This window comes from Lycorma delicatula, chromosome 6 (assembly GCF_047948215.1).
Source record: "Lycorma delicatula isolate Av1 chromosome 6, ASM4794821v1, whole genome shotgun sequence".
Lineage (NCBI taxonomy): Eukaryota > Metazoa > Arthropoda > Insecta > Hemiptera > Fulgoridae > Lycorma > Lycorma delicatula.
In genome coordinates, this window is record NC_134460.1 from 78,804,668 (window position 1) to 78,818,470 (window position 13,803).

Consider the following 13,803-nt stretch of genomic DNA (forward strand, 5'->3'; position numbering starts at 1 on the left):
AATAAAGATCACTGGAATAACTATTCACGTCATATATTTCAATTAGTAAAATTAATGATCATAAAGCCTGTTTATTTTACAATTATACGCAAATAACAAAACCGCAACATGCAAATCTTCCTTTTTCATACTGGCGTCTACTATTTTATTTATATACAATATCAGGCAGTTATTTTATATAATTATTTTCATATTAAAAAAAAAAAAAAACTGAATAGTGAACAGCATTAATTAAGATGAAATACGCATACGTTTCTTTGGAGTAATAAAATAAAATATAAAATCATATTCCCATAGATAACTTGTTTTGTTAACAGTTTTTTTTGTTGGGAACGATAAGTCAGGTAGGCGATTATAAATAGTAATTAAAAGTATGTTTTCAATCGTTGCCGGATTCAAATAAAGAAACGGTAAGTCTCTCGCATTTCTAACGCTATACTATTATTTTATAAAAACAAAAGTAACGTAGATTTCTCCCGGTAAATAAAATTAACCGAATTATTTTTGTACATTTACAGATTTATATTTTTATAAATTTATTTGTCAAACATTATAAAAATTTAGCGCCCGTTAACGAAACCGAGAGTCTCAGTTATTGAGTTATAGACTTTAACAATTGAGCTTTGCACAGAAAAGAAAGTTTGCATTTATTTACTCCCTTTGAATTCAAAAGTAATTTTTATAAATTAAAGTGTGGCAGAGATGTTTATATTTTAATTAGGTACTTGTTTTTCGTGCAAAATTAAACCCAGATTATTTAATCATCTAGATTCGTAGGGATCTTTCGACAGAAAAGTATTACATCAAAAAAGTCGAACCAAATTTAATGGAGCGCTCTATGAAATTACTTTCATACAATGAAAACTATAATAAATTATCAAAAACTGTGGAAAACAACACCTGTGTTAATCGTATTTTATCCGTACTTTGTACCTATTGTCTTACGAGAGATATATGGTACGAAAAGTCGTATCCGAGTCAGGAGGCTCGGCTTTATCCGATGAGCGTTACCGTTCCTTTCGAGATTTTTGCAGAGCCACCGTACAGAAAAAAGTCCTAAGTGTGCCCACGGGTGAGCTCGGCCCACCTATCGACGAGACAGGAACCTTAAGGGCCCCCGTAACTTACTGCAGATCCGGCGTACGACAAAAAACCCGCAGAACACGCGTGTAAAAAAGGAATTGATGACGAGGTGGAGAGCAAAGATGGAAAAATTTATTTAAAGTCGGATCGTGAAACGAGACCGAACGATCCTCGCCAAAGTAGTATTTTAAAGTCTCTCTCAGGGTGGCAGAGATGTTTTTTTATCAGCGTCCTCCATCCCGTTCTCGATCATTTTTATAGTTTGATGCTTTCTAATATTCTTTTCGTTTTACAACAAAATATAAAAGGTCAATTTACATTTTTAGTCGATTAAACGGATAAAAGATCAACAGCCTCTTTTAAGTCCATTTTATAATTTTCGGTTTTCATGGGATTTTAGCAAGACTTTTAATAAGATACAGACCTATAAAAATAGGCGAGACACCTGTCCATTAATTTATGACTCCAAGATCTATCTACTGCAGCAAGAAATTAGGTATTAAAGAGTACAAATAATATTTAAGTTGTAGTTAATAAATAAAAAATTACAATCGATTATTTTATAAAAATTAATACGCTTAATTTAAGAATTTCTTTACAAATAAACTTTTATGTTCTTAAAAAAATAAATAAAAGATAAAAAGGAAAAATTGTCGACACGTAAGTATACAATGAAAACGATTAGATCTAACGAATTTTTTAAATAATTTTATTATGGCGATACCACTCGTTAAACATCTGGAAAAAAAATCTCCTTTTTTCTTTTTTTGAAAAAAAAAATTATATAAAAAAAGAATATTTATTTACGAGAAAACATTTTCAAGCCCACGCATTTTCATCTCATCAAACTACGATGTTATATGTTCTTTCTTGAGTTTGTTAAGAAAGCCTGCAGCTAAGAAATACATAACAGTATACTATTAAACAAAAGGCTGGTAGATCTTAAACCCTTGAGCCGTGTTAAGTTTTAGGCCCGCACAGCCGTTTTAGATTTTATCTTTGAACAGCAAACCGGGAATATTATTCCTTACAGCGGTCACACACATTCACACACTTGCACGATATTTTTATATATTTAGATAAGAATTCATTATCACTTAGTATTACCATTACTAAATGCGAACGAGGTACCGCCTTATGTATTCTCGATTCGCTTTTAATTTCTATTTTATTATAAAATACATTCTCATCTACTTAAGGCATCTTAATGTTCAAATCATTTACATAAACTGAATTATGTTACGTTTTATATTTTCCGCGATAAAATAAGAAGCGATAAATGAGATATGAATCGTTTTACCGATGAAAAATAATACAAGCAGAGCTCGTAAAAAAAAAAATATATATATCGGACAGAATACCGTATACGGTAGATAATTACTCCGTCCGTATATATAATGTGCGATCGATGTAAGTCGGTCATCGGATAGAAGGTGAATTTAAAGCCGACCTATATAGAAAGCCGAAGCGGCGCTAAAGAATTTCAATAAATCGATAATTATGGGGGAGCGAAACGAATTTTAGTCTCTAAAACTTATCCTATCCGATAAAAATACTTACGGATCACCGAGTGACGACTTCTAAAAAAAAATTAGTACCCGTTGTTCGTCTCCATCAGTAGCCGACCGATTAAAGACTTTTGTCTTCGGGCAGAACTGTACGAATATATAAATACCTAACATGGCCTTTAATTTATGTTATAACTCATCCCGATAAACGCTCCGGTTTTAATATAACTTTTTCCCTGTTTAGCATCTGGGAATCGCCTTCAGGTATTACCTTCAGAGGATGAATGAGGATGATATGTCTGAGTGTAAGTGAAGTGTAGTTTTGTACAGTCTCAGGTCGACCATTTCAGAGATGTGTGGTTAATTGAAACCCAACCACCAAAGAACGCCGGTATCCACGATCTAGTATTCAAATCCGTATAAATGTGACTGCCTTTACTAGGATTTGAACGTTGGAACTCTCGACTTCGAATCAGCTGATTTGTGAAGACGCGTTCCCCACTAGAGTAATCCGATGGCTAGGTTTTTATATACCTCGTTTTATTCTTTTTCCTGTTTAGTCTCCGGGAGTTACCGTTCAGGTATTACTTTAGAGGATGAGTGAGGGTGATATGAATGAGTGTAAATGAAGTGTAGTCGTGAACAATCTCAGTTCGACCAATCCAGAGATGTGTTTGAAACCCAAACATCAAAGAACACCGTTATCCACGATGTAGTATTGAAATCCATATCTGCCTTTATTAGGACTTGAACGCTGGAACTCTCGACTTTTAAATCAGTTGATTTGGGAAGACGCGTTCACCACTAGACCAACCCGGTGGGTTGGTTTTTATATACTTATAAGGTTTTAAATTTACTTTCTTCGGATAAACAAGAAACTTACTTTACGTCACAATCATATAAACGGTGTGGAAGGGGGTTTTACGTTTTTCTTATACCATCATTAAAGTCATTCAATTTTTATAATGTTTGAATATTTATCAAGATTCAAGGAATTGTTCGGCGTCCCGGATAGGTGGATCTAGAATTTTTGTTGTACGAAGGAAGATACATAATAAAATGATAAGACTAAAGCGAAGATATTTCACATATATATACAAAATTTTAAAACTGAGCGCTCTTTCGAACAAAACGTTTTTTTATCAACGAGGAAACAATTACGAGTGTAATGAAATTTAAATATTAAACTTTAACAACGATGAGTATTCCACTAAGTAAACCGTTTTAAGTGCTGAGTGAGTGGACACATAGAAATAACAAGTACGTTTGTATTAGTAATTATAGATCTTGTCTATTAGGTGCCGTAATCTAACGTTGGTAAGTGATACCATAAGACACGAGTATCTCGCGAAGACATCTTAGCCGTTCTCAAGAACAATTAGCTATCCATGCTAGCCCTTCTAAAGAAAAATGAAAGAGTTTCCTGTTACTTTTACGGATCAGAATACACTTTTAAAAATGGCACGATTGCCTATCGAAAAGCAGTTGGCGTAAAGCACTCCTTCGTTCTGTTGCCAAAAGGAGTTGCCAAAACAGTGAACATCATTAAGACGATAAAAGCGACTCTAATCGGTATTGTGAATATCATCTCAGACTTTTTATGCTTTACGCGAATTAAAACATAATAAAAACGATACTATTTGTCGAAGTACGAATGCGATTCCCCGCTCACCGTTATGAAACTATTATAGTAAATTACGGATAACATGATATTGATGACATCAATATTTGTTTATATTTATTCGATGTAAATATTTCTGAAAAAATATTATCATTTAAAATGATTTATTGAAAACAAAAGGTAAAAAAAAAGGATATGACAAAAATGCTAATATGACATAAAATACAGCTCGTATAAATCGTACAGGTCTACACGAATAAAATTAAGTATTGGTTCATGAATTTTAAAAAGGCGATAACAATAAAACTTCATTAAAGAATTGTTTGTTGATAATAAAAATAACCGTATTAAAACAAGCAAACTGAGAAGAGTAAAGAGTAAAGAGTGAAAAAGCAAAAAATATAAATTCGTTATAATTAAAAGCTTACCTTTTTTGATGTATGTATTTTATTATTTTATGTCTTGCATAAAAAAAATAAAATAAAACTAATGAGCTATTTTGTCCAGCAAAATACTAAAAGAAAAAAATATATATATAAATACATAAAACCGGAGATGGTTACGTATGACTTACGAGCATGACTTGTAATATGAGAACACAGTTGTCTGGATGATCATCCGTTTTCATTTTAGAAGATCGGGTCGCAGTGCTGAAGAATTAAAGAAAGACAAACAAAAACCCCTTATTATAATCATTTCATCGAATCTTACTCACATAATCGGTAACGGAACGGCTTAAAAAAATAATAATAGTAATAATAAAATAAAATAAAATAATCGTCGAAACCATCGTTATCTTTCTCGACGATAAAAACACTTTTATATTCCTACGTTATTATACGGCGACCGAAGAGCAATATTAATATTTAACAAAATTAAAATGTGGACATGTGTTATTTCTTTTATTTTAGTTTAGTTTTCTGTTATTTTTATTTCTAAAAAGAAAAATACGACTTCTAGTTTTAAAATTTATGCTTATACGTTAGTTACCGAAATGTATTTTACGTACATTTACTTAGTGAAACAAGAAGTTTGCGTTCTCTTTCTTTTTTCTTCTCCCTCCGCTCCACTTTCTTCATCACCATTCACTCTTTCTATTTCTTTTTGAAGTTAAAGAATGTATACGATCGTGCGTGTGTTTATACCCATGTTTATATATATATATATATAATATTGCATATGTTACTGAAGCTACTTCTTTCCTTCTCTGGTATTAAAATCACTATTACCAGATGATGTATCATGTTGGTTTTATTTTTTGACATTTACACTTTACATCTTTAATATTTATATTCCATATATTACTTTGTATTTCTGTTTGTTGTATTTTGCTTATTTTATTATTTTTTTTATATTAATTTAATTTATGAAATATCACAGTAGGATTTCTTTTAATTTATTAAAATAATAAAAGAGTAAAAAATTAAATGAAAAATAAAATTACAGAAAACATAATGTAGTAGAATTATAACCTGGGTAGACTTAACGTAAAATATGTTTTAACGGATCCATTATTTTTAGTTGCATCTCTGATTACTTTTTTTCTCTGTAGTAGGCAGACGTCATGTTATTAAATCGACCATTAAATAAAATATAATATTTAGGAATCGAATCCGAGACTTTTTAAATCGAACAGAAAAGAAAAAAAACGTTCGAGAATATTTACAAATAATAAAAATGTAAAATCAGATGCGCATTTCGATTATTAACGCACGATTTTATATATATTGTCATTAGAAATAAAGAAGTTAACAAAATAAACACGACAAAAACTTAGAAATAAAGTAAATAAATTTATATAGAAACAATATTAACAGGAGAAATCAATAATAATTAATTAATAAAAAAATATAGTATTTATAAACACGATAGATATAAATATGCATCAATAACACCGTAAACTACAAAATTACACGATGTCTCTTATAATTTCGAATTGAAAGCTTAAAGTTAGCCTAAATAAAGTCTGAATTACAATTCTCCACTCTAATCCGCCAACACGCCTAATTCCACACCCATTTCGCAGGACAGAATAGAATAATCGTTTTTCTCCATAAACTCAAATAGAATGAACTTTCAATCGTCATAGAAATATCTCCGTACAGAGTTAAACGAATATTATGCGAAATAAATGTTCTTATTACAATAAAGTTTCACCGAAATATTTTTAATTCTTTTATAATTTGAAAACTGTATCGGATATCGGTCCCTTGTCGTTGACTGACGATCAATTTTTTTCATCGCTGTTAGTAAAATAAACATAGCGACCGTCTATTTCTGTTTAATAAGATATTTTTTAAAACCTTTGGTTTGTAATAAATTTATTTTCAGATCAATTTCCAAAAAATGTTACACATAGAGGCCGATCTCTTTGGTCTCTGTTTTTATTCTTGTTTTTGTCTTTCTTTTAAATTGTCCTGCGTTTTCTAATCGTAAAATTTAATAAACCGATTTAGAGATATCTATACTTTCTACGGGTTTAGTTTTTTCTTTAGCATTTGATCTTTTAATGGACATGAGCACATGATCTTTTAATGGAAACGACTCACTGATTATATATAGATTCGTTTATTATATATTTATTTATTTGATTTTTTAAATATAATGAATAATGAAACATATATACATCCTACCTAAATCTGTAATTTTAGTATACGGTAAACACATTCTTCGAATAATTTAACTTTAAATACGATGGATTTTTTTAGATTTTTACTTCCTTGTAGGAAGTAAAGGAACTATTGTAATCGCAAAAAATTTTGGTTTTCAGATTTCAACGGAAATATCCATTTTGACCATCCCATTTTGACTAGTTTCGGCGTGACGTCTGTACGTATGTATCTCGCATAATTAAAAAACGATCAGCCGTAGAATGTTTACATTTTGGATTTAAGACTTTTGTATCATCTAGTTGTGCACCTTCCCTTTTGAGTGCAATAGACTGAACCAAAAGTATAAAAAAAAACCCCAAAATCCATTGGATTGGATTTTGGACTTTTTCTTAGCTGCAGTAATAAGCCCTCATTGGGAGCTTTTCAACCAAATAAACCAAATAAATTGGGAGTTACAGCTAAATAAACGTTTACTAACTTCTATTAATAAATTTTTATTCTGATTGAAAAAAAAAATCATATGTTATTAGTGAAATAAAATTGTATGTACTTTCCAGTTTAATTCAAAGATCTTTACAGAGGTTAATATATTTTAAATAAAAAAGAAAAGTAAGAAATATATATATATATATATATATATATATATATATATATATATATGAAGTCAGATTCGAACCGATGTGTGCATGGTTACGGATCCAACACGTTCTCACTTACACTACAACTACTTGAGCGACGTGAAACAAAATTAATATATAAAATAATATAAAATGCTGATACGAAATTCACAAAAAATGTGAATTGTATTGTGTTGCTATCCTCCACAAGGCAATTGTGTAACTATCCACTTTATTAAAGAATTGGAGGACCGTATCTCACCTTCAAATGAAATACGTTTAAATGAAATGCAGCAAAAATTGTGTACATGTAATTTAATAGGCGTACAAGGAAGTCATGTAGTGTCCAAATCTGATTTTTTAATATTAATAGATCAAAAAGATTTCTTACACGAATCCAAACATTTCACAATATTAACTGATTAACGACTTGTAAAATAGACAAGTGGAAAGTGCTAATTAGATTATATGCGAGTTCTTATTATGTCACCGAATTAATCTAGACTTATTATATTTTTACAGGTTCGAGTCAAAGTACTGGACAGAAATGATAGTCCGCCCTCGTTTCCAGAAGGCAGTTTACAGTTTTCTGTATCGGAAGATATGGCAGCGGGTCAAGAGGTAGCCGTTCTTAGAGCGACAGATGCGGATTCACCCGGGCCGTTGACGTACACCCTCGTATCGGGCGATGAGGGAAGATTTGAAGTTGATCCGGCTACCGGAAGTCTACGGCTCAAGGACGCTTTAGATCGTGAAACTAAAGATTTGTATCGGTTACACGTTAAGGCCAGCGACGGAGTACAAAGTACAGAAACTGTGGTGACAATACAGGTGAGTAACATTTATAAAATATGTAATTTTACATCTTTTAATCTATAAACTAAATTTTTTTTCATTAATTATTATTAGCTCACAAATTATACATCGTAATACAATAATGTTTGTATATGCGGTTTACTTCTGGAATGTTATTTCTGACGACCCATCTTACGTAACATGAAAGAGTGAGAGATGAGATGAAAACATCATAAATATTTACGAAGCAAATTTAATCCTTTTATTTTTAAATGAGATCATCGATTTTATTTTGAATAGTTCACGCGGTAACAATAATTAATTTTATAATACCTGCTAAATTATGATAAGTCGAATCACAAAATAATAGTGTTATAAACATCCTATAAATTTCAATTCTTTACCGAAAAAAAAAAATTAATACATTTATAAACGTAAACAGGACCCGATCGTTTTGACAACTCTCGATTACTCACCCCTATTGATAATTTTTACTAATTGTTCTTCCTACTATAGAACTCATTTGGATCGAAACAAAATCGTGTTCTTTAAATTACTTCATTTGAATTTTTGCGAATCGATCCCGTATACGCATTTCTATTAGTATTTTAACTAGAATGATAAGATGAATGATGTAATAGATAAAATAAACGCCAGAACTCATCGGGGATCAAATCCTTTAAACCTTCCGGTTGTAAAACCAACTTTAATGTGTTTACTGTAATTCGGAAAACGGATGAATAATAATGAAAGAAATTGTGTTGACTGGAATCGAGAATCATGTTGCAGATACAAAGAGTAAGAAGCTAAAGTTTAGAAACAAAATGTAAATGAAGGTACAGAAAAAGTTAATAAAAATGATATTAATAGATGCATTTATAGTTACTGTATTTGTTTGATTTTACTCTTTTAAAAAATACTTTTATCAATAGCTTGTCAAAGCTAGAAGAGCGTAAACAATAATTCTACTGTGATGTACGAAGTAGTGTTGACACACTGCTAATAGTACCACCGGCTTGGTCAAGTGGTGAACGCGTCTTCCCAAATCAGCTGATTTGGAAGTCGAGAGTTCCAGCGTTCAAGTTCTTGTAAAGGCAGGTAATTTTACACAAATTTGAATACTAGATCGTGGATACCGGTGTTCCTTGGTGGTTGCGTTTTCAATTAATCACACATATCAGGAATGGTCGAACTCAGACTGTACAAGACTACACTTCATTTACACTCATACATATCATCCTCTGAAGTTATACCTGAACGGTAATTCCCGGACGCTAAACAGGAAAAAGAAAGAAAGATAATAGTACAGTGCAGAGGGAATAATGTTATTCGAATAGGATGTTGAAGGTCCTACTCCTACCCAGCAGTCCAATCCTCCGACATTTAGTTCAGAAATCCATATCATTCTGCGTGTCAGCTGAGCTTTCTATACTCTGACTAGGAATACCTGTAGTTACTACTAATTCCATTGTATCTATTAATAACCATCGTTTAAATACATAAATACGCATTTAGGTTTAAGTTTTTACTATCTATTAAACGGTTTTTATGTTTTTAATTTTAAAAAAATAATAATTTGTCTGTGCTGTAAGTCATTTTAAAGGTAAAACCCGGTATAAATAAAGAAAAATATTATTTTTTCAAGTAATCAAAACAAAATATTACTAACTAATTTAAGCTTCCGATTACAATAATTAATTTTGTAGCGTACTAAAAAATCCCGAACCTGACCGTGATTCGTACCCAGTACTTTTCGAATGAAAGACAGAGACGCTACCTCTAACGACTTCCGTAGCCGAGAAGTTGCGTGATAAGTAACATTTTTATTATTTTTAAATAATACAATATATTTATTTTGTATAACTGTACTGACAGTATTTTTATTCTGTTTAATATATAGGCGATCGTGTGTGTTAACAAAATTGTAAAATAATCAAGTAAATTATTTTTAATAAAAGTTTATTTTATTAATATTAAATTATAATAAATTGTTGTGTAATAGTAATAACGTATTATTAAAATATTGTAATTGAAAACGATAATTATGATATAATTAATAAGTCATTGTATAGATTAATAGACTTTAATGACACAACTTATTTAGAGTGCGGTGGTGTGTGTATATTTATATATAAAACCTTAAATATTTTAACTACATAAAAAAAAAATTAATGATCGACTGCCATAACTATAAAATTTTGATGGAGGGCTAATATATGTAGATTGGAGGAGGTTTCTTAATAAATATAATACTAGATGTCCATGAACGCTTACTTATTAACACTACAAAATTACATTTATGTTGTAATGTGTATGACATAGAGTACAATTAGTATTTGCAAACAAGTACACATCAGTTGCGCTTACTTAGCGATATACTTTGTATTTAAAAAAACAAAACAAAAAATAAAAAACCATAATAATAATAATAAATAAATATAAAAGGATTAGAAGAAAAAAGAGTGAAGTAGGCTAATAGAAAGAAAGAGAACGAGACGGTAAGAGGTGAAGAGAAGAAATGGTGGTACGGTAGGAGGGGAAATTTGAAATGTATGCAGCCTGCGGGCTATAGGTGCGTAACCTGATGGTGATTTATAATATACAGATTATATACTAGAATTAAGGGTTATATATTATAAGGAGAACGTACCAGAGGCTCGATCCGGCTAGTGGCTTCTCTCTTCTTGAGCCTCGCTCGCGTGACACAAGTGCGTGACGATAGTCCCACTCAAATGTATTCCAGAAACGTTCTATAAACTGTAATTTGTTTTTAGTAATTAGAGAAATTAGTTAGCGCGCGGCAGGGTACACATTTCATCCGTTGTACCTGCAGCCGATGTATATACCGTACTTACATACTTATGTATAGATACGTACATACGTAGGTACACACATCCATTTATTTATGTATATGTTCATATATATAAACGGAGGACTTCGCTTGGTCCACAAGCTAGCACAACTACGTCGACGTCTCCGTGTTCGCGAGCACGCAACCGGGCGTCGGCCTCTATGTTTCGCTACGCCTTCTCGAGCCAGCGTGAATTCCATTCTTTCAGTAAGATTTTTAGAATATAGCTGTCGATATCCTAAAAATAAACCTTAGACCGGTCCGGAAATTTTTTGAAAAAAGTAAGCACTTATTGTAGTTATAATACCGCAGAGAGATATAAATAAAACCATTAAGCCACCTTTAAAACCCATCTATCGTAGTCGGAATCGATTCTGTTAGAAATAAACTATTGATAATAAAGGATAAAAAAAAAAAATTAAATAAAAATAAGGTTTGCAAAGTATAGCTCGCGGGTAAAAGTATTCCGAAAGCCACGAACCTATAACTAAATCTTACATGTAACGGTTAATTTTATTCTCGATCGATATAAACAGAGGTATTACTTTTGTTACCGTTTGAAGTTATTGCGTGTGAGGAATAGAATTTAGAGGTTACTATTACACAATTTTTATAAATAATTATTTTATATCCGTGGCGTAAGATTTAAAAAAAAATAAACCTAATTTTCTACGAGAAAATTGGAACCTTGAATTTTTACATTTTACAATTTTTTTAGTCAATTTACATTTTTTTTCATGTAAAATATATTTTACGAATATCAGATATAATCATTATATATAAGTATTTTTGTTTACCTTTTAGTGGTTTTTTCCTGTTCTATTCTATAAACCTTCTACCGCTGATTTAACTCGGTGAGATATAAAACTTACGTGTTCTTATCATATTTATACACCTTACAACTTCAGTTTAACGAGAGATTTTTAACAAAATAAAGAAAGCATTTGAACAAATAATATTTACAATGGTAATTAAAGAAGCAGGTTCTTGTCGAAAATTTGATAATTTAATTATCGTAATTTACATTATCATAATTTCACATCACGAATTAGTCTTAGAATCGTTTCGGATTTCTTCCGATGTTTCCACAATCTAGATATGTAAACAATAAAGTCCGCTTCGAAATTCTTCGATCGTCCGTTCATTCGAAACGTTTCAAATTTTCTCTATAAAAATACATACAGTATCGAACGCAAGAAATTTATAATTCCTGACGAATGTCTTTATTTCGTATTCTATCCGTTCGAATAAGGACCCTAGTACTTTTAATAAGATATCCACCGGTACCATTGTACTCGTCTCTTAATTTCTTAACCTTCACGACCTTACAATAGCAGCGGTAGTAACCGGTACTGCCGTCGTGTTGTATAATTTTAATCGGCTTCTGACGATTGCCTTATTCTGTGGGTCCCTTCCGATCACATCTGTCGATCTTGGTTTTCTTTTTAGCACCTTCAACAGCATCCTGTGAAATAATCAAAGGAAATTAAGTGTTGTATGAACTGCACTTAATTACAATTTTCGATCTAACATCAGAGTCTCTTTTCCTTTAAAACCTGTAACATTTTTATTCTACGAATATATTGTTCTGTCTACTTGGAAAATTTAAATAACTGTATCTTAATTCATAACCTCTGTCATCTAGAAGAGTCATATCGTCCGCAAGCAATAATAAATTAATATACGTAAAGTTCATTAAAACAGAGAGTGGAGGTCGCATTTTCCGTAAAGAAATTAGATGGTCAAGATATAAAATAAAAAAAATGGGTAATGGCTAACATTCTTGTCCAATACCTAAATTAATAAATAAATTTTCTCTTCCATCAACAATCTTAATATTTGTTTTATCATACGTACTGTAAAATAATTTATCAGAATAAAAATGTAACGCATTACGCAAAAATATTCTCCCCGATACTTTTCTGTCAATCCGATCGGGCCTTCTCCGAATCGATAAACGCAATATACGTCTCTAAATTTTACGCTTTAATTTTCTCAATAATTCGCTGAAGAGTGAAAAAAATATCTACACGAGAACGACCTTTATGGAATTCGTTCTTACTTTTTTCGGTTCTACTTTCGCTATCGGTCTTAATGTTATAATTTCTGATTATGTTTTGTAACCGTATGAGAGCGATGATATTCTAGGATAATATTCACGACGCTTTTATCACCGTTCTTACAGATCGGTAGATTGCTTCCAACGCCCCGGAATTTCCAGTGGTGTCCAACTTGTTTTCAAGAAGTTCAACATAAGAACCGATTTAAATAATTCTCTATTAACCGGTCTACCCTGCACGTTTTCCTACTTCTAACTACCTTAATGCTGCTTCCTACTCGTCCAAAGAAACCAGACGGACACCCTTTCACACATAAACTCCACCCTCTACATCACCGGTGTCGTTAGCCGAACAATTATCAGACCAGAGCTTACGAAAACGACAGGATCGAATCTTTTCCTTTATTATACTTATCCTTCATGCCCTCTTCTAAAACTATCATAATTCTGTACTTTAAGACCGATTCCACATGTAACTTATGTTCTAGAGATATTACAAATCGTCAACGGTTCTTGAATACGCAATACCAACTGCTTTCTTAGCGTTAACTTAATAATCATCTTAATCCATATGGGCTCATGTTGTACTCGTAATAACGGTAAGGCTGTTTTCTCATCATCAATTATTTTCTCTAATTCTTTGTTCCGAATCCGCTA

At 31.4% G+C, this 13,803-nt stretch overlaps 1 protein-coding gene across 1 annotated transcript in view; it reads left to right on the forward strand.

The window, feature by feature from the left end:
* The window catches only part of ft (cadherin-related tumor suppressor fat), an 817,460-nt gene that overhangs the window by 421,056 nt on the left and 382,601 nt on the right, over nucleotides 1-13,803 (forward strand). Inside the window, exon 3 of the mRNA XM_075367925.1 lies at nucleotides 7,964-8,272. Coding sequence (XP_075224040.1) covers nucleotides 7,964-8,272 — 309 coding nt within the window. The remainder of the gene's footprint in view (nucleotides 1-7,963; nucleotides 8,273-13,803) is intronic.